A 22855-nucleotide genomic window follows, 5' to 3' on the forward strand; every position below is an offset into this window, starting at 1 on the left:
ACTACTTAGGTGAGTTGAGCGTTTCCAGTTGATAATTATGTGGAGATGTCCAGATGTATGATTGTATGGGATCGGAAAGAAGTAGCATGCTTTTGAATACCAACCACCCAGCTTGGGGAGAATGGTGAACCTGTGTGACAGAGGGTGGTGACACGGAGACAATATGCTGACTTGGGTAATGAACCTGTCACAGTGAGGCTCTTGAACTAGGCTACGCTATGTGCCTAGCGCACGAGGAGCTAAAGACATATCAAAGAAACTAAACCTGCAATGAAAAATAATACGATTGTAAAATAAAAGATATATTAGCAATATGTTACAACTTGAATACAAAATGACAATAATGTAGGTTATATTAAGGCTCCAAGGAAAGTCAATCATCCCGTTGTTAGTGACATATACCAGTATAAACTAATAATAATAATAATTTCTGATTATTAGGTGACATAATTGTAATGTAACTGATCAAATAAACTATAGATTAATGACTCATGAAAGAAAACAAGAATAAATCCAATCCTAGATATAAATGCAGAATGTATCACACATCTGAGAGAAAAGTTGAGAAGGTATGAGGAGGTTCTGGCTGCAGACTATATAATCAGAACTGAGTCCACTCCACTCTTTAAAAAAACGAAGAGAGGAGCGCGCGGGAGAGGAAAGCTATCTGGTTTCAATAGTTCAAAGCAAGGTGGTGCTGAATGGAGTCATTTGCAATTATAAGAATAATTAGCATCCCTTGGCACTCCATTGCTAATCAGACTCGGTTGGTGATATGTTTATGTCTTCATGCAATCAGACGGCCAGTTGGAGTGCCCGCGCGCCCCAAGGACTCAATAGAGGCTAATCATCATCAAGAATTGGCATATAAACGGTAAAATGATATCCGATTAAATCAACACTTATAAGAAAAGAGAAACGTGATTTTTCAATATTGCACATTTTGATTTTAATATAAACTTAGAAGCATATAGAAAATGAGTGGCCAAAACCCTGAAAGCGTCGATGCGTAATTTTAACTATTCAACATTTAATTGGCAATTAGTTTAGGTATGCATGCTCATTACATTTTACATTTTAGTCATTTAGCAGACGCTCTTATCCAGAGCGACTTAAAGTTAGTGAATTCATCTTAAGATAGCTAGGTGAGACAACCACATATCACAGTCATAGTAAGTACCTCAATAAAGTAGCTATCAGCAAAGTCAGAGCTAGTAAGGGGGAGTCAAGTGCGAGTGTTAGTTTAATGTCAGGCCTATCTTAAAGCTGAAAAATTATTGTCTACATATACAACTAACTTAATGGTAGCCCTACAGATACAAGCACGTTGGTACCCTATTGTATTTTGAATCGAATAAAGTTTAGTCTCCAAAATGGCACTTTTCAAAACTGCGCAGACTCGTTTTAAAATTGCCGTTGACCTCACATGTCTTTTATCAGAATCAAATATTGTACAGGATAACTCACTCTAGGGCATAATTATTACCGCACTTTTCTAAGGCCAAACGCATTGTTTTGGCCAGAGAGAATAGAAAAGCTTTACTCTTTCAAGAGAGGAAAAACATCTGCCTCTCCTCCGGCCCACTCCGATGCCATCCGTCCCGATGCCATACATCCCAACATTTCAACAAAAGCACCGTTGTTTTATGTCATCCCTTGAATCCAAAGTAATTGCTTATCATCAATCAAAATTAATAATAGCTGATTGGGTTGGTGTGGTCAACGATTATAGAAGGGTAAGGGCTGAAGCAGTCTCTCACATCGCTTCCAGTCAATGTGGACCGGGCAAATGGGGTGGAGGGCTGGGGGGACACGTCTATTCGGTATCCACTGGGAAACTACCGCCTCTCGAGGCGGCCAAAAAGTCCGACACTGAAAAAGGAAATGAAGCGTAATTTGAGGAAGATGGATGAGTCCCCAGGGTACACCCCCTTTCATTCCTCTTGTATTGCAGATGATAAGCTAGGGCTCTCGCTCTCTCTCTGTGTGTGTGTGCGTGCGTGTGTGCCTGTGCGTGTGGGAGAGAGCCCATTGAATTGAAGTGAGAAAGAAGTGGAGGGAGGGAGAGGGAGAGGTAGAGGGGGAGAGCGTGTGTTTATGTCTCAGTGTGTGACAAATAGAGGGACAGGGAGTGGGCACAAAACAAGAAAGCGTCAGGTTTCAGTAAGCTTGAGGAGGTTTCGAGGAGCTGGTTAGTCAACGGGATAACATCACAGCGAAGGGACATAATAACTTCACTCGACCTTTGAATCTAAGGTTTGGCGATTTGTTGAGGGAAGGAAGGGGCGCCTGAGTCTTCGAAAAAATAAGCCACAATTTTCTTCACAATGCAGAGACCGGGCGGCCAAGGGACGGCGTTTTCGATCGACTCCTTGATAGGAACTCCGCAGCCTCGGCCGGGACACCTGCTCTACACTGGCTACCCGATGTTTATGCCGTACAGACCCTTGATGATTCCTCAATCTTTATCTCATTCACATTTGCCGTCTGGCATACCTCCTTTGGCGCCGTTGGCATCTTTCGCTGGACGTCTTACCAACACATTCTGTGCGAGTTTGGGACAGGGGATGCCGTCCATGGTGGCTCTCACGACAACACTGCCGAGTTTCTCGGATCCGCCGGATAGTTTCTATCCTCCCCAAGAGCTCCCCGGACCTCGGTTAAGTGCCGACCCCGGACCTCGGAGACAAGAGAGCCCCCACTCAGATGATCTGCATGGAAGAGACAAGGGGTCGGACTTACTCAACTTCTCGGAAACTTTTCAAACTATGCCAGGTAAGCCCCAGTCCCAGTGTCCTAAGTTTCCGTTAGATTGGCACGTTGAGACCTAAATACGTAAAACGCGCAAACGTCATCCAAATTAGAGTTTGGACTGGACTGCATAGACATTTAGCAACAGAAAAATACACTCTGAGTGCTGAGCATAAAGTTACACGCAGTTTATCCAAGGCAAATATGATGCTGAAATTTAAGGCACCATCCACACTTTTTAGAAGGCTGAAATTGTCATCATAACATACTATTCTACAAATACATTGTTTCATGACAAACCACACTTTCAAATGTGCAATAAGTCGAATTGTGTAGCCTAACTACATTTTTTGAAACACTGTCTTCAATCTATTTGACGGGACTTAACGTGACATTGGCCAATGTTACGTTAATAGAGGTGTTATAAATGGCACTATAGGCCTACTCGTTTCTTTTTACGAAAATACCGCAGAATACGAACTCTCCAACATGCCTATTCCATTTTCATTTTAGAGGCCTAAGTGGCCAAGACAATGTCTGAATTTCTAAAGAGATAAAAGCCTAATTTGCATTTGTGAGGTAAACGTGTAGGCTGAACATAATTGGTTGTAATATATGTTGTCTTTCTTCATTGTCACTTTTTAGGTGAGACTAAATTGTACAGCTCTGACGATGAGAAGTTTGACCTGAAATCGGCAGATGCAGTTTGCAGTGACCGAGATGACAGCTCTGCCGTCGACAGCGAGAACGAAAGCTTCTCCGATGGGAACAACTGTGGTTCTTTATCCCAAAAGAGTAAATTAAAACCCGGGTCACAGGAAGCGTTACCACCAGGAAGCTCAGCAGGAAAGAGCAGAAGGAGACGGACAGCTTTTACAAGCGAGCAGCTACTTGAACTTGAGAAGGAATTTCATTGTAAAAAGTACCTTTCGCTCACCGAACGCTCTCAAATAGCACACGCACTTAAATTGAGCGAGGTGCAGGTCAAAATTTGGTTCCAGAATCGTAGGGCCAAATGGAAAAGAATCAAAGCGGGAAACGTCAATAACAGGTCGGGAGAGCCTGTGAGAAACCCCAAAATTGTGGTCCCCATTCCAGTGCACGTCAACAGGTTTGCCGTGAGGAGTCAACACCAACAGATAGAGCAAACAAGGCCATGATGAACTATCCTGGCCTAAACTTTAAAAAAGAAACGGACATTAATTCTGACAAAAGAAAGTTCTGGGTTGTTAAATGCATGAAGCACAAAAAGGGATGGAATTTTTGGGTCAGCAAGATTACTTTTTACATCCCAAGAGACATAATCCGGTCCGATCAATTTGACAACATAGGATATCATGTTTTCGCTTGGCAGATTAATTAATTTGTCAAATGTGATATCATGTTTTATTTATTGTTTGTACATTTGTAAATATTATATGTGTCGGGTGACACAGACAGCCACTATGAAATGAGATTGTAAACATTATTTTCTAAAATATTTATATCTAGGGCCGATAAATGTTCTGTTTATTATCTGCATGTGCTTCATTCGGTGAAGCTATTTCAAACTTGTCGTATTTGGTATCGTTTCGTTGATCACATTTTGCATGTACTTTACAAAGTTTTAATTTATGGTAGGCTACTGTAAGATCTGCATTTGCCAGCTGTTTGTGAGAGAAAAAAAATATGTGAAGAAAAATAAATAACCAAACAAGGAAATACTGTAAAGTATATTGACTTAATAAATCAATTTATATTAAAGGTATGTATCTAAATGCATTATTATTGCTGTTTTAGCTATAGTTTTAGAGATGGTGATTTGTGCTTTATATATAGCATCTGTCTGCTCTCAGAAAATTAACAGTGAGCTCTCATTCTATAGAATATCTTTTCCTCGCATTCATTAAGTAAACTACCATTAGGCTATTACATGACACTGTATTTTAATAGCCTACTAAAACTTGAGGTGAACTATAACAATAAACAAATAATACAACAATTTGGAATAATGTAATTGATAATTGATTATAATACGCATATTCATAATAGTTATGGAAATTCTCATTTATTATCTCAATCTCAAAAGTTGCTTTGCTTTGTAAAATAGGCATTAATAATCTGATATTATTGATTTCAGATAGTAAGTAAATAAAACGTCTGTATTGTATACCTATGTAATATCTGGCATGAATATGAAGACATTTTTGCACACTGTAGACCTGGATGAGTTCGCAATGTAGTGATATTGTAGGTCTTGAAAAAATACAAACGTGTCTCCTATCGTGAGTGGATTAGCTACATAATTGGACGACTGATACTAATGAATACTAAATCATATTCCACTTCACCTACTGTATGCAAAGTCCAGCAGTTCGCCCTATCTAGGCGTTGATAATATACATTCAATGAAGGTTCTCATTAAGCAGACAGAGATAAAGGAGAGAACAGACGAGGGTTTTGTAACTGGAAGCAGCAGTTATCTTTAGGGGGGCATGTTGTCTCGAGGTGGAGTGATGGAGCGCCATTAGAACGGTCAAAACATAAATCCTTATTGGAGTTGAGGAGACCAGACCAGGGAGGATGAATACTGAACAGTGTGTGTGTGTTTTATGTATATAAGCAACTCTCAACTCAGGAATACAGAATACATTTTCACAGCGGCAACTTCATTTAGTCGCTACAGATACATGTTAAACGTATTTTGATGTGTATGTAATTCATTTGGTATAGATCCATTTCCATCCATTTCAAACCTAAGAGCAAGTCATACAAATAACAAATAGAATGTGAAAAAAGCTAGCAAATATTTGTTACTGGTGCACCTGTAAAATCTATGTATTTTAGGCTATATATAGGCTTGTGTCGTCGTTACTACAGGTGCTCAAAACGTTATAAAATATTTCCCCACAGATCTTATCTCAGCAGATGTTATCTCAGGTAGACCTACTCCCTGTTCGAATAACTGATCCCACACATGTCCACGAAATTATCAAGCGCGATATTTGAGTCAATAAATTAAGCTAATTAGCGACACCTGTTTTTGCATTATGCTGTCATGTTGAAGTCAACTCAATTATGACGATAAAGATGAGGTATAACGGAAATAGGTGAAGAGGTAATATTTAAACGAAATATAATACAATATTAGCCTACTGTAAATTAAAAACAATTGCTTTGCCTAATTAATTTCTGACTTCAAATAGGCAATGCCAGAGCTGACAGTTGTGGGTCGAGGTTGAATGATTTTAGAGTCTCGACCTCCGATGACGCCAGAATGTTTGGTGTGTGTTCTAGTGCTTAGCTGCTAATTGAGAGAACAGAACAGAGTTGGCGTGGGGATGCATTGACACACCCAAGACGTTGCAGTGAGCTAAGCCTATTCAAACACTATTCAAACAAAGTGGATGTCATCATGCATCATCATATGACAAAAAAATATAATTTACTCTGTCAAATCACTCCTTGAAATGTTATGTGCCACTTAAGGACACAAAAGCAAAACCCTATGGGTGTCTTGTTAAAATGTACTAGCTGGATGTGTATCCAGCTAGCACATTTGGTTCCTTGGACGTTGTGGGACGTTTTTGGTTACCCATTGGGTCTGGGAACGGAGCCGTAATTGTCCTGACCAGTAAAACTGAACATTTATTAAACATTCTAAGAATGGAAGTGAACATTTTGCCTGTTCTGTGAAGGTATATTTTTAGTTTGCAGGGAGTTCTGAGAACGTTTGACTATGGTTCCCTGAAAGTTTTCCTGGGAGGTCTTATTAACGTTCTGAGAACAGAAAATATACGTTATTTGAAAGTAATGAATTAACGTTCTGAGAACATGTTTCAATAAGACTTTTAATAACACTGCTAGCTTAATTAACTGTGTTGAACTCCAAGCACAGATTAGACACATGGACATTCATTTGCTTAGGCATTAATCATGCAAACACATTTTTTATTGTGGTATGGCATCAGTGAGATTCAAACCTATGATCTTTTGTTCTATTTGTTTAAATAGTCCACTGCGCCACCAGGATGGAGCTAGCATACCATGTTTTTTTAATTCATACAAAGCTGTTCATGTTAGTCTATTCAATCAGACTCCATGTAAAAAAAGCCAATTAGTGGGCGTGGCCAACACACCTGAGCACACTTAACAAGGTAGAGTTTTGTTGCCGCTGAGAAAGGAATGTATATGTTTTTAAATAACATTTTTTAGAAAGTTATTTAAACGTTACTAATATTTTCGTGTGATTTTTATGGAAACTTTTCTTAATGTTCTGAGAACATAGATCCATGAGGAACCTGAAGAAAGTGTTATGCTGAAGTACCTCTTGGCACTAGGGGTCAGAATTTTTTTAACGTTCCCAAGGTAAACGGACATTTTCTCTGTCCCAGATCGTAGTATATGCATATAATTTACAGATTAGGATAGAAAACACTCCAAAGTTTCCAAAACTGTCAAAATATTGTCTGTGAGTATAACAAAACGTATTCTGCAGACGAAAACCTGAGAAAATATAACCCGGAAGTGATAAAAAACAATTTTTAAACTGTGTTTCCTGGACCGTCTTTCTTCCATTTAAAGGGGTATCAACCAGATTCCTTTTCCAATGGCTTCCTCATGCTGTGACCAGGCTTTAGACATAGTTTCAGGCTTTTATTTTGAAAAATGAGCGAGATGTTTCATAAGCAGTCAGGTGTCCTCTGAATGTTTCCTGTGCGCGAGAGAGGGGCTCCCCATTTTCCTTTTCTCTCTTAAAGAATAGGTTATGGTCCGGTTGAAATATTATCGATTACGTTTGTTAAAAACAACCTGAGGATTGATTATAAAAAACATTTGACATGTTTCTACGACCATTACGGATACTTTTTGGAATTTGTCGAACGGAACAAGGCTTTGGTTTTCTCAACATAATGCGCAACCCAAATGGCGTTTTTTTGTGATAAAAGTAATATTTATCGAACAAAAATAGCATTTGTTGTGTAACTGGGAGTCTCGTGAGTGGAAACATCCGAAGATTATCAAAGGTAAGCGATTCATTTTATTGCTTTTCTGACTTTCGTGACCAAGCTAACCAAGCTAATATAAGGCTAGCTGTTGAAGCATTGAAAGCTACACTCACAAAAGCTTGGATTTCTTTCGCTGTAAAGTATATTTTCAAAATCTGACACGATAGGTGGATTAACAACAAACTAAGCTGTGTTTTGGTATATTTCACTTGTGATTGCATGATTATAAATATTTTTAGTAATATTTTTTAATCTGATACGTTTGGAAATTTTCATCTTCCTTTCAAGACCGGAACAAGGCTGTAGTTTTCTCAACATAACGCGCAACCCAAATGGTGTTTTTTTGTTATAAAAGTCATATTTATCGAACAAAAATAACATTTATTGTGTAACTGGGAGTCTCGTGAGTGCAAACATCCGAAGATTATCTAAGGTAAGCGATTAATTTTATTGCTTTTCTGACTTTCGTGACCATGCTAATTTGGGGCTAGCTGTTGTAGCATTGAAAGATACACTCACAAAAGCTTGGATTTCTTTCGCTGTAAAATATATTTTCAAAATCTGACACGATAGGTGGATTAACAACAACCTAAGCTGTGTTTTGGTATATTTCACTTGTGATTGCATGATTATAAATATTTTTAGTAATATTTTTGCATTTGGCGCCCTGCAATTCTAGCGGTTGTTTTGGAAAGGGATCCCGTAAAAGGGATCCGTAGCGCAGAGAAGTTAAAGTGGCCAATGATTTCAAGTCTGTATATAGGCAGCAGCCTCACTGTGTTGGTGAGGGCTGTTTAACAGTCTGATGGCCTTGAGATAGAAGCTATTTATCAGTCTCTCGTTCCCAGCTTTGATGCACCTGTACTGACCTTGCCTTCTGGATGGTAGAGGGCTGAACAGACAGTGGCTCGGGTGGTTGTTGTCCTTGATGATCTTTTTGGCCTTCCTGTGACATCGGGTGCTGTAGGTGTCCTGGCGGGCAGGTAGTTTGCCCCAGGTGATGCGTTGTGCAGACCGCACCACCCTCTGGAGAGCCCTGCGGTTATGGGTGGTGCAGTTGCCGTACCAGGCGGTGATGCAGCCCGACAGGATGCTCTCAATTGTGCATCTATAAAAGTTTGTGAGGGTTTTAGGTGACAGCCACATTTCTTCATCCTCCTGAGGTTGAAGAGACGCTGTTGCGCCTTCTTCACAACAATGTTGTTGTTGGTAATCAAACCTACTGCTGTTGTGCCGTCTGTTTCTTAACATTCTCTGAATATTCTTAGAACATGCCTTTAAATAGAACCATCAGGAAACCTGCAGAAAATGTATGCAGATGTACAGAAATTCCAACAGAAGAACGTTGTTTCTTAATGTTCTCAGAACATTCTGAGAACACAACTTGAAATAGAGCCATGAGGAAACCTGTAGGAAACGTTACGCTGAAGTACTGAAATTCCCACCTAAGAAACATATGGCTCTCAGAACATTATGTGCTAGCTGGATATCCTGCACCATTCCCATAAAGTTGTGGGAAGGTTTAATGCACAATAACCATAGGACAACCACACTCACACCAAGCTCTAAGAAACATATGGTTTTCAGAACGTTATATGCTAGCTGGGTAGGCTCATCCAATTCCGCAGATATCCTCCTCATCCTTTTCTAGTTTTCTCTCTCTCAACCCAGAGGAGTTTTTACATGGCAATTTAATGCTTGAGTATATTGTCCATCTAAAGTGTGGTTGCCAAATTTCTAAAGGGGAGGGGGCACCTGCGGGGTAGGCTGTACAAAATATCAAGCTCTGCTGGCCTTAGTAGCCGGATGTGAGTTTGGACACTATAGGTCTCTTTGAACTGTTTCCAAATTGGGCTCTTATGATCCTGTAGCTATATTATAATATATTACTGTAGCTTAATTAATCAGCTCGCAGCAGTTCTGAACCAGCACATTGCTCAAAATGGAAGGAAGAGATAGCCCAGTTAGCACATAAGGTTCTGAGAACCATATGTGTTTTAGAGCTAGGTGAGAGCATGGTGTCCTATGGTTATTTTGCATGCAATCTCCCCACAAAGTTCTGTGAATGGCGCAGGATACTCAGCTTGCACAAAACGTTCTGAAAACCATATGTTTCTCAGGTGGGAATTTTAGTACTTAAGTATAATGTTTCCTACAGGTTTCCTCATTGTATTTAAAGTCATGTTCTCAGAACATTCAGAGAACATTAAAAAACAATGTTCTTCTGTGGGAACGTCAGTACTTCAGCATTACACTTTCTTCATGTTTCCTCATGGTTCTATTTAAAGTCATGTTCTCAGAACATTAATAAAACTTTCCATAGAAACCCACAAGAAAACATTAGTATAGTTCAAAAAACGTTCAAAGAATGTTATTTAAAAACATAAACATTCCGTTCTCAGCGTCAACAAAACTCTCACTATCGTCTATCTTGTTAAGTGTGATTTTAATGAGTGCTTGTACCCTTTGAAATGGGGTCTGTTTGAATAGACAAAATTGTACAGCTTTGTATAGGTAAAAAAAACAACTAGCTGCATCCTGCTAGCTTCATTCTGGAGCTGCAGGGGACTAATTCCTTGGATAGAGAACAGAATATCATAGGTTTAAATCTCACTGATGCAATGCCACAATAAAAAAGAAACATGTTTGCATGATTAATGCCCAAGCAAACGAATATCCATGTGTCCTATCTGTGCTTGGAGTTATAAACAGTTGTAACCTTTTATTTAACTAGGCAAGTCAGTTAAGAACAAATTCTTACTTACAATGACAGCCTACACCAGCCAAACCCAGACGACGCTGGGCCAATTGTGCGCCGCCCTATGGGTCTTCCAATCACAGCCAGATGTGATGCAGCCTGGATTTGAACCAGTGACTGCAGTGACACCTCTTGCGCTGAGATGCAGTACACTAGACCGCTGCCCCGCTCGGTAGTTAACCCAATCTAAACCAGCAGTGTTTTTAAAATTCTTATTGAAACATGTTCTCAGAACGTTATTTAATTACATTCAAATAACCTATAATTTTTATTCTCAGAAAGTTAATAAAACCTCCCAGGAAAACTTTAAGGTGACCATACTAAAACGTTCTCAGAACCTCCCTGCAACCAAAACATGTACTTCCCAGAACAGGCAAAATCTTCACTTTAGTTCTCAGAACGGTTTAAAAAAAGTTCAGTTTTACAGGTCAGGAAACTTATGGCTTCGTTCCCAGAAACAATGGGAAACCAAATGTGCCAGCTGGGAGGTCTCCACATGTCCATGAAGACTATAAAATAAACTGAACTTGAGACATATCTTGATTTATAAACTAAATATTGTTTTTATTAAATATTAACCGAGTAACAAGTGGTGCAACTGTTGACATGGGCCTCAAAGCCATGGGGGGGAAAGTTAATATCTTCCTTATGTCCTTTTAGGAAATAACAATCTAGATTTTAAGCTGCCGTTGAACTTCAATGATTGAAGTGGTATAATACAGTATCTGAGAACCATAGCCTATATCAAACTATAGGGCTAAGGTAAAGTAAATGCACGGTTTAAGCCTGCTGTTGGTTTTGGCAATGATATTTGTATCAAAAGCCCAACTGCATAGCTTGGCTAACGAAGGGCATGAGTGGCATTGCCATCTGACCAACCATGACAATGTGAAGTCATTTGTTATTGTCCACTTCATGCATCAAGATTGTGACACTGGGATGGTGATATAAGGATTAATGTTGTCAGGAGCAAGTGATGGAGGTTTTATTATGGTCTTAAAAGAGAGCTGACGAATGCTGGATGTCAAGTAGATTACTTAGTACCAGAGTGTTATGGCTATTTTAGACTAGGTGAACTTATACACAATTAAAGTACAATGACATATTCCCAGCTGTAATACTGCAGTTGTTGCAAGAGAAACTGTAATTGTACATGAGAATAAATAAGGAGAACATAGCCAAATTGCTTACAACATTCATTGTAGTATTGTACTGAGTATAATACAATTATTTTTACATTGATGCCATAGTACGTATGCCTAAACACAGCCCCCTAACTGAGACATATTAGAAATTAGCCAGGCCATTCCATCCCATACCCGTGCCCAGACGAAAGCTCTGACTTCCTGGGAGAGTCTGCATGCAGGACATCCCCCTCTCCATCTCCAAGCGTGATGTATGGGCAGATGCATCAAATCGCACAAGATAAACAAGCGCTGAGTTTCATCAGGGCCATCATAGCTTTAATTTGGCTGCCTAATGAGTCAGATCTAGTGGCGGAGATAAGAGTTGTCAGAGGCCTGGCTCTAATGAATTTCTTGCCACTTGTAATCAAGGTTGCCTGTCTGAGGGGGGATGATTAATGGAACCCTGGAGGATTCCCTCGGCCCTCAGCCTTCATTACAGCTAATGCATTCTCAGGCAAATTAACAGCGGAGAAACTAAATGCATGAACACGAGCCAAGGGGGGCAGAGAGAGAGATGGAATGAGGGGGTAGAGAGAAGGAAGAAGAGGGAAGGGAGAAAGAATGGGAGAGGGAGGGATGGGTGAGAGAGTTGAAGAAGGAAAGAGCCAAGAACGGGGAGAGAGAGATATGGAGAAAGAGAAAGCGAGAAGGAGATGAAGAGAAGGGGAAAGGTACGAAGGGAAGAGAGAGATGGAGAGAGGAAGGGAGAGAGAGAGAGAGGGAGAGACGCTGAGATACTCTGGTTAGCGACATTTCTCCACACTCATATGGAGTTGAGTGTGGAGAAATAGTTATGAGTGGTCAGGTCCGAATAGGCATGGATATTACTGCTGGTCACGTATGATGGAGGGGGAAATCATGAATGGTTATTCAGGAGGTTGTCAGGAAGGACAGAGTAAAGGAGAATGGGGTAAGGTGAGACATGTTTACATTCAGCATCATTCCATCCAGGGACATATAGTATTCTTTCTAACAAAGATATCTACCTATATTTCAGGATGTGGTGTATCCCTGGAAATGATCAGAATTCATCTAAACATTACCGTTTTGAAAACATAGCATTTCCAAAAAAAGTGGTCTCCTGACAACTTACCCCAGGCATGGGGTAAGTTGGGCCATGTGACAGGGTCAGTTAAGCCGCCAACACATTTCTGTACTGAATGAAATATTACCACTACCTTTTAGAAAACCATGTCTATCTTTATTTCCCAAGTACAAGTCAACACAATCACAAATGCTTTTTAGTCTTTTAGTAATTGTAAGCATCTTTTAACACAGGCTTAACACCTAACAAACACTGTACTTTTTATTAACACTTGCCATTTTGTACCTCATAGCCCAGTGATAATGGCTTGCATTACGCCTGGAAAGAAAACATTTCAATTGGCTCAACTTACCCCAATGTCACGCCCTGGCCATAGAGAGGCTTTCATTCTCTATTTTGGTTAGGCCAGGGTGTGACTAGGGTGGGCATTCTAGTTTCTTTATTTCTATGTTTTCTGTTTCTATGTTTTGGCCAGGTATGGTTCTCAAACAGGGACAGCTGTCTATCGTTGTCTCTGATTGGGAATCATACTTAGGCAGCCTGTTTTTCCACCTTAGTTGTGGGTAGTTGTCTGTGTTAGTGGCCTGTATAGCCCTAGTCAGCTTCACGTTCGTTTTGTTGTTTCTTGTTTTTGTTGGCGACATTCATAAATAAAAAGAAATGTACACTTACGACGCTGCACCTTGGTCCATTCCATACGACGATCGTGACACCCAAGGCAAACAATTTGACTATTAGCCCACAAAGGAGGCACATATTGAAGCATATAGAAACCCCAACTTATGTATAGGACAGTCTTAAAATTATCTACTTTGGTTTAGATAAGCATCATAAAACCTCTTAACACAATACATTAATTTGACTTAATGAAAATCTGTTTTTTGGACCTAACTTGCTTATCACTTTGTCCATGTGGTTTCTTCCTTCACAGACTATCATGAAATGATGACATCTTCCTAAATATTTGATCAAATTATATATTTTGTGTATGGTTTCCTAGAAACAAGGTTGGCTCAACTTACCCCACTCTCTCCTATGAATACCCATGGTAAGTGGTCAGGAAGATAGATATAATTACTGGTCAAAGTGGAAATGGTTTAGCTTGGTTTGTGCTGTCTTGTCAATTCCTATGGTCATTGGCCCAAACAGCCTAGTCGGCTCAGGGATTCAAACCAGTGACCTTTCGGTTACTGGCCAAACGCTCTTAACCGCCAGGCTACCTGCTGCCCTAGGTGAAAATGTACAGTGCATTCGGAAAGTATTTCAGACACCTTGACTTTTTTCACATTTTGTTACGTTACAGCCTTATTCTAAAATTGATTACATTGTTTTTTCCCCGAATCACTCACACAATACCCCATTACTATAAAGCAAAAACAGTTCATTTGAATTTTTTTGCAAATCTATAAAAAATTCCAACTGAAAGGTGTTAAAGTACCTTTGGCAGCGATTACAGCCTTGAGTCTTCTTGGGTATGACGCTACAAGCTTGGCACATCTGCAGAGCCTCTCAAGCTCTGTCAGATTGGATAGGGAACGTCGCTAAACAGCTATTTTCAGGTCTCTTCAGAGATGTTCGATCGGGTGCAAGTCCGGGCTCTGGCTGGGCCACTCAAGGACATTAAGAGACTTGTCTCAAAGCCACTCCTGCGTGGTCTTGGCTGTGTGCTTAAGGTTATTGACCTGTTGGAAGGTGAACTGAGAGCTCTGGAAGGTCCTGAGCGCTCTGGAGCAGGTTTTCATCAAGGATCTCGCTGTACTTTGCTCCGTTCATCTTTAACTCGATCCTGACTTGTCTCCCAGTCCCCGCCGCTGAAAAACATCCCCACAGCATGATTCTGCCATCACCATACTTCACCATAGGAATTTTAATGGCCAGGTGATGAGCGGTGCCAGGTTTCCTCCAGACGTGATGCTTGGCATTTAGGCCAAAGAGTTCAATCTTGGTTTCATCAAATCAGAGAATCTTGTTTCTCATGGTCTGAGAGTCCTTAAGTTGCATTTTGGCAAACTCCAAGTGGGCTGCTCTGCCTTTTACTGAGGAGTGGCTTCCGTCTGGCCACTCTACCATAAAGGCCTGATTGATGGAGTGCTGCAGAGATGGTTGTCCTTCTGGATGGTTCTCCCATCTCCAAAGAGGAACTCTGGAGCTCTGTCAGAGTGACCATTGGGTTCTTGGTCACCTCTCTAACTAAGGCCCTTCTCCCCCGATTGCTCAGTTTGGCCGGGCGGCCAGATCTAGGAAGAGTCTTGATGGTTCCAAACTTCTTCCATTTAAGAATGATGGAGGCCACTGTGTTCTTGGGGACCTTCAATGCTGCAGACATTTTTTGGTACCCTTCCCCAGATCTGTGCCTCGACACAATCCTGTCTCGGCGCTCTATGGTCAATTCCGTCGACCTCATGTCTTGGTTTTTACTCAGACATGCACTGTCAACTGTGGGACCTTATATAGACAGGTGTGTGTGTCTTTCCAAATCATGTCCAATCAATTGAATTAACCACATGTGGACTCCAATCAAGTGGATTCCACATGTGGAGGTCCATGAACTATGGACCTACATACAACATTTGGTGTTATTCGGACTTATGGTTAATGAGAAGACATTTTTCAAAGGTTATTCAAAGGTTTTCCAAAATTTCCAGGATAGAGGAAAATCTATCCTGACGGACTTAATGGGTCCTTGAGGCAAATTTGTTCAGCATGAGAAAAGTAACCTACATAAAAAGTCTCTATGTCAAACGGGGCGGCAGATATGAGGGTTTAAGTGGGACTGCTTATAACAGCGCCACCTATAGACCTATCGTTGCCATTCGTTTTGAAGTTACTCATGGCCTTTAGTTTCTGTGTGCCAAATTAGAAATAATACTTACTAATCTATGCATGAGTTACTTGACCATGTCAAGGAAAAAGAAAATCTAAGAATAAGAATAAGTTTCTCAGCTTTGCTGTGAACCCCTAATTACCTTGGGGCCGATTCCAACCTGAGGTAAGCGTTCACAAATGGAACGCAATTCCCTTTTTATGCACATTTCTCTCTATGCATATTCTGACCTTGAACTTAAGCATGAGAATAGCATGTGATTCACCCGCTAATCGTTCGGGTGGAGAATTAAGAAATGAAAGTGTTTACAGATAAACAGTATTCTGACCGTGACTTCATTCCCCTCATAACCATGACTAACCATAACTAAGATCGAGCGAACCTGCCAAGTGGTAAAAACATCTACTTTCTTTTTCCTATAGAAATAACAGCATTCTCCATGCACTGTAATTGATACATTGATAAGAGCTATTGATTAGAGCGAGGTAAATTAGTCATCCGTTTGGAGAACAGGATTGTAAATAAACTTCCTTATGATCCTTCGAGACGAATGTGGAACCATTCATATGGAAGCAAACTAAAAATCATATCAACATGACATGTATTGCGACCCCTATTCCACAGTGAAGTAGGCTATAAATAGCTGTGCCCTCAATTTGCATGGATGAAATTTGGAGACCCAAGTAATAGGCTTCTGTAGGGCTGAACCTGCCGAGTTGATGTATGTGCTTTAGAATGTTTTAATTATATGCCCGGGCTTTTCTCAGTTTTATTTAACAACTTGTACTATGTTAAATATTAGCCACTAACTGGAGCCACCGTCCGTAATACCTACATACATTTATAACTGTCACTTTAGTGTTAGTTTGTTGCTTAGATTTTGCATCATTCCGTTCCGTTGACCTTTCTTTCCTCTGTCACATCTGTGTAAATTGTTCCTGAGGGTCGCTAGCAGTAGTGGATCATATTTGGCTAACGTTGTGCAATAATTTTGTACATGTAGCCTATTTGAATCATTATGGAACTCAGACCACATGTAGCAGGTTAAACTTGGAGCACGGTTCACGACTAATGGACCGATTTCATACAGTTCCATGATTAGTGATGGTTGATTTATAGGACTATTGTTCAATACTTAGTGTCTTTCAGTACAGTACTTTCCTAACCCTAAAATGTACCTAAATCATCTACAAAATCAGAGTATTTTTACATCTACCAGTTGGTGCTGAAATGGAAACTAATATGCATATATTTAGATGGATTTCTTTCATTGATCCCTATTTTCTTAACCCGTTCTCTCAATGTAATCTGTCAACAAAATTCTAATTAAAGGTACACCGTATTTAAAGGGATGGCTTAAGATAAATGTACTATTGAAAGAAAATCCTACAGAGAAAATGTGTTGGCCAGAAAGTGGGCGATTGAATTACTTGTACAGTATTCAGCACGCAAGGGAACTACGCCTGCAAAACCCATCGCACACCGGCATAAGGTAAATCTGAATACCAACTACTGAGAAGTGCGTAGGAAAGTTGTGCATAGGAAAGGCGTTCATTTCCTAAGTCGGAATCGGCCCCCTTGTGAGTAGGTAGTGCAACACTTTACGGAGATTTTGAATGAATGTTTTCAAATATGTTCTCGTCAGATGTTTGTGTAGCCATCCATCAGAGGAAAACCCTCCTCTGCAATCTGGGAGGTGATTTGTCTGAGCCAAGGTGGGCGGCACAGAACACTCCTCAGTGTTTAGCTAACTCCTATGCAATAACAAAACAGGGTTCTGTTCAGTAGGGAGAAAACGTTTTGAAATTAAGTGAAACGAGGAGGTACTATCTGAAATTATCCAATTAGAAGACACATTTTCGTGTTCACTTGTCCGTATTGCCTTTCCTTAGCAAGTCACAGTATTGACTCATATTGTATAAGCTACTTTCTCAACTACGTGTGTGTGTGTGTGCGCGCGCTTGAGCATGCACGTGTGGTTGTATCACCATCTCAGTCTTTAAAGAAGAAAAGAAAGGCATGTAATAAGAGACAACAGAAGAGAAAACAGAGTTGGGGGAAGCGCAGAGCCGCCTGTATTTGCTGATAGCAGATTAGCTGAAAATAAGGAGTAGATTAGTGGTGTGCTTTGACTTCTCTTGACACAGACCTTTCACTTTCTCCCTCCGCGTCACGCTGCCTGACACTAACCCTGGCTCTTTCTCTTAATTCTCCTTACCTGGAGGCTATTGGGACTGTTAATGGGGGGGCACATGAGCATGAAGTGGAGGGGTAGAGGGTGTAACTCACTTAGCCAAAAGACTGGCATAGGAAGGAAACATCTGAGCTCTGCCACGTTCTGGTACACCTGAAACATAATTGTAACAATGGTATACACACTGATAACAATTGTACACACACGAGTGTAAAGTACTTAAGTAAAAAATACTTTAAAGTACTACTTAAGTAGTACTTTTATATTTATATTTTTTGACCACTTTTACCTGACTAAAGAAAATAATGTACTTTTAACTCCATACATTCTCTCTGACAACCTATAGTACTGTAACGACCCGGTATTGTGTTCTGTGTTTGTGGGTGTGTTATGGTTCTCATGGCTACTAGCAGGGGTTGAATATGTCAGGACAGATGGAAAGGTTGGGGGGGTATGATGGGTAATACCGCGGGATTTGGAAATGCATAAATAGGGATTACTGTCTCATTGTTCGCTCTCTTCTGTTCGTGCCTTGATCTGTTCCTATGAGAGTGACTCTTGACCCGACAGGGTAACATTGTGTACGTTCGGCATTTAGCGGCGTGGGTTGTGGCCGGAACAATAGCCCAGTTTATGAATAAACCTGTGTTCTGACCTGCACACCTAGAGTCCGTCTCTTTTTCCTTTATGACCCAGCCGGGTCATTACAGTACTCTTTACATTTTGAATGCTTAACAGGACAGGAAAATGGTCCAATTCACATATTTATCAAGAGAACATCCTGATCATCCCTACTGTCAACCGCCTTGGTGATATACTGATATGGGGGACTCCCTAAACACAAATGCTTCATTTGTAAATTATGTCTGAGTGTGGGAGTGTGCCCCTAACTGTCTGTAAATAAAGAAAAAACAAATAAATGGTGTCGTCTGGTTTGCCTAATATGAGGAATTTGACATGATTTATGCTTTTACTTTTGATACTTAAGTGTATTTTAGCAATTACATTTACTTTTGACTTTTACTGAAGTAATATTTTACTGGGTGACTTTCACTTTTACTTGAGTAATTTTCTATTAAGGTATCTTTACTTTTACTCAAGTATGACAATTGGGTACTTTTTCAACCACTGGGTACACACTCTACACACCAATGGGCCATCCTCAGTGCCCCAACACTAATGCTCATTTGAAACACACCAACACAAGTGGGTTGTCTTCCCCTTCTAACTTCAATGGATCTGACTGATTGAGGCTGGCTAATGATCCTATATCCATGACTTGTATACTGTAGAATAATACTTTTAAATGTATTAAACCTGGATATTGAGACAGAATGTCATATATTGGCACATCACAGTATATCACACAGGCGGTTCAGATAGGAAGTGCCGTTAAGAAAATGGAGGACTTGTGTAAGATGGGAGTTTTCAATGTTGCCTTGGGAGTGGCACCATGTTTTAAGAGTGGTTACAATGTAATCTTGTGCCTCGCATGTTGCTAGTACATACATACATACATACATACATACATACATACATACATACATACATACATACATACATACATACATACATTACTTACACAAGTCATTTAAAGAAGGTACAATGAGAGATGCAAAGAGAGAGACACATTTATATTTTTTGTTATTTCCCAAATCCAGGAAAGGCTACATTGTTTTATTGGAGTGTTTGAATAGTTCAAAGGTCAGCCAAGCGTCCAAGCACGCTGCAGGTAACTCTTTGGCTTTGACCTTTGTTTCACATTCTAAACGTAAACAGAGAAGAAAAAAAATCACGGGAAAACAAAAAAACAATATTTACATACTGCATTATAAATATGTCAAATGTACATCATTATACACAGAGTACCTCAAATGGTCAGATAATGTAGATACATTGAGACCAAAGTACCTAAAAATATGCTTAAAAACAAAGAGGAAAAATTTAACAAGATATAAAAATAGGGTTGACAAGTCAAAAAGAGTGACCGGAAACTCAAATCTTTTCAATTGTTTGTCTGGAAGCTTGTCTGGTCATAGAGGATCTTGGACCCATATCTACAGTACATCCTGGGTGTGTCCGAAATGGTAATTAACCTTCTCCCTTATCGAGCACTACTTTTAACCAGGTCACGCATTGAGCTCTGATCAAACACAGCCGTATATCAGACATACTTGGAAATTTACTCAAGAATGAATTTAATTAAGTTGGTGCCATGGTGGTTTATACACATACTGTACACCTAAGGAAAAAAACAACTTGTCAATGTACCGTTATAACTTAAGGCTGTCTACAAGCTCTGTTGACCGTCAGTCTAAATGTCATTTGGTTGAATCTGAGGGCCAGTTCAGGACAACAGGGATGAAAGTGTATCCTGTATTTTACAGGTTATTCCTGATTGACCACATCTGGATTTTTTTTATTGATTTAACCTTTATTTAACTAGGCAAGTCAGTTAAGAACAATTCTTATTTACAATGATGACCTACCCCGGCCAAACCCAGACTATGCTGGGCCAATTGTGCGCCACCCTATGGGACTCCCAATCACGGTCGGATGTGATACAGCCTGGAATCGAACCAGGGACTGTAGTGACGCATCGTGCACTGAGATGCAGTGCCTTAGACCACTGCGCTATTCAGGAGCCCCATTGATATTCTGTGAGCTTCAATAAACTACAAATACAGAGGGAATACACCGAGCCAAGCTGGTTTAAATGATGTAATTCCAACCAGTTTACAACCAGATTGTAATATGGTTATACTGATATAATTCCAACCAGTTATGCCCGCTGGGAATCAACAAAACCATGTAGATAAAGTACCAGGGTTAATATGAAGAGCCTTTGCCCTGTAAACATAAACACCGCCATAGTAAAACTAAAGACCAGAAAACAGGGTTTTAATTTCAATCCTTAAAAGAGCGGAAGAGCGAGGAAAAATACATGTCTCTATAGACTTTATGCCAATCTCACTTGAATATTCCTGTGGTCAAAGCCCTTCCTACTTTATCTTGTCTTGTCCTAAAACTGATATATACATATGATTTTATCATGAAGAATTACCATAGTGTCTCAAGTCATCGCAGCTTTTCTCTTCATCCCTTCTTGACCCGTTCAGTCACCATCTCCACAGTTTGACACTTGAATGTACTTGGTTAGGTCCATTGAGTAAGGATGGTTGGTTAAAGTCACGTCAGTTGGAGAGGAAATTACGACTCCAGAAGTCAAAGTTAATCCACAATGTTTCAGGATAAATCTTATAGGAGGAAGAGCTACTTTAGGTCTGTACACTTGAAAACATATTTTAGTCAAACAACTATAAATGTTAACCTTTTCTCCCAATGGTGTCCTTACACAGATTTACTCAATCGCTTGCTCTCTCTCTTTCACTCACACACTCATACATAAGCACACGCACACACACACACATACCACATAGTTCACAGCAACAACAAGAAATAGTATCATGAGTATCAATATACAGGGCCTTCGGCCACAGGAGGTGAACAGATATTCCATTACGCCTGTAGTAGTTAGAAAATTGGGTTAGGATATGTGATGTGTCAAGTAATTATCAACACTCTTCAACCCGTTCAGAAATTACTCCAACAAAGATGTCTTAATGATACAATTTCCTTCCTTCAATCATCCCTGTGAAAGATTTCTGATTGAAGAGGAATCTTTACAAAAAACATTCGGCCCGGTGCTCATAAAACAGACCCATCAATTCCCTTATAATGATGGATGATTTGTAAGGGCAACAAATGAATCACTTTACTATCTCCCAAAAATCTCCCATTGTGCAATAATTTCTTAAATCTCAAATTGTGGTTTAAACCTTTTGCCCCTAAGTAAAGTATTTCAATCATTTTCGATCTTCCATGTAGACATGCTTTTGTACATGAATGGCATGTCAAGAGTTTGATAGCTTAATAGTACCAATAATAACTGGGTCAAATAGAACCTTAATAATTGTGATATTGGTGGGACATGGATTATGGAGGACCTTACGTGTCGTAAACTCTATTACATTATCGATATTAATAGTTTCTTTCCTGTATGACTATGCATGGTATCACTTACCATGCGCTGTGCATCCAACATAGAAGTTCCTTTTGAGTATCTAATGCAAGATGTTACAAAGGTGTTCATCTTTCTCCATGTAGGCATGGAAGCATGAATGGATGGAATTAGTCATTTCATATAACAGTCGAATAAAAACCCAGTCTGGCTCCAACAGATGAAGACCTGAAAGGAAATGTTTTAGTACAGTGGGGAGTGGGGAGAGGTGAATGCCAAAAACACAAAGAAATCTTGAGCCATTCATTTGGTTGATGCTTAATAACAATAACAAGCTTTAAAGCTGATCATGAACGTTTCTGACAGAGATGCACCTCTGTGGTGATGATATGAGAAAAACAACAAAACAAATACAATATACAATGTCCACCAGCTAAGCACCTCTCTCAGTGTCGTGAAATATCTCTATCCTGTCCATTGCGCCAACAACAACAAAACTCCACTGTCAGTTACTCAGTCTAGGTTACACAATATGAAGTAGAGTAAGAGGAGAATGAGGACTGGGCGCTGGGAAAGTAGTACGATCACTGGGTAGTCTATGGGGACACAGTATGTGTATGTTCAGGGGCCTTGGTGATCCGTGAGTCCGGTCAGATCCACTCTTGGGATCTGGGATCTCCACTCCTTACATGATACTGACACTGCGGTTGAGTTCACCGAGGGCGTTGTTATTGTTGACGTTAGGGTTAGGGTTAACATCGGGGTTTCTGCGGCTCATGTTAGGTGTGGTCAGGCTGCTGACGGGGTCATTGGGGCAGCCGTGCTGGAGCAGGATGTCAGAACACTCCTGGCTTCCTGCCCGCCGGGCGCAGGACAGCGGCGTCTGGCCGCGCGCGTCCCGACTCTTCACATCCACACCATACTGAGGGAACAGAGGAGAAGTGTGAGGAGGAGGAGGAGGAGGAGGAGGAGGAGGAGGAGGAGGAGGAGGAGGAGGAGGAGGAGGAGGAGGAGGAGGAGGAGGAGGAGGAGGAGGAGGAGGAGGAGGAGGAGGAGGAGGAGGAGGAGGAGAAGAAGTGGACTGGAC

General features: G+C 40.4%; 2 protein-coding genes across 2 annotated transcripts in view; one reads left to right on the forward strand and one right to left on the reverse strand.

The window, feature by feature from the left end:
- The first annotated feature begins 2105 nt into the window (after positions 1 to 2105).
- On the forward strand, positions 2106 to 4712 carry gbx1 (gastrulation brain homeobox 1). Its single transcript, XM_055867746.1, has 2 exons — positions 2106 to 2775; positions 3397 to 4712. Exons 1-2 carry the CDS (start codon positions 2328 to 2330, stop codon positions 3909 to 3911), a joined length of 963 nt encoding a protein of 320 aa, XP_055723721.1. The 5' UTR covers positions 2106 to 2327; the 3' UTR covers positions 3912 to 4712.
- Positions 4713 to 19403: 14691 nt separating this feature from the next.
- The window catches only part of LOC129813715 (arf-GAP with GTPase, ANK repeat and PH domain-containing protein 3-like), a gene marked incomplete at its 5' end in the record, with an annotated part of 106786 nt that continues 103334 nt past the window's right edge, over positions 19404 to 22855 (reverse strand). The window contains 1 exon segment of the mRNA XM_055866166.1: positions 19404 to 22690. Coding sequence (XP_055722141.1) covers positions 22454 to 22690 — 237 coding nt within the window.

This window comes from Salvelinus fontinalis, chromosome 17 (assembly GCF_029448725.1).
Source record: "Salvelinus fontinalis isolate EN_2023a chromosome 17, ASM2944872v1, whole genome shotgun sequence".
NCBI lineage: Eukaryota > Metazoa > Chordata > Actinopteri > Salmoniformes > Salmonidae > Salvelinus > Salvelinus fontinalis.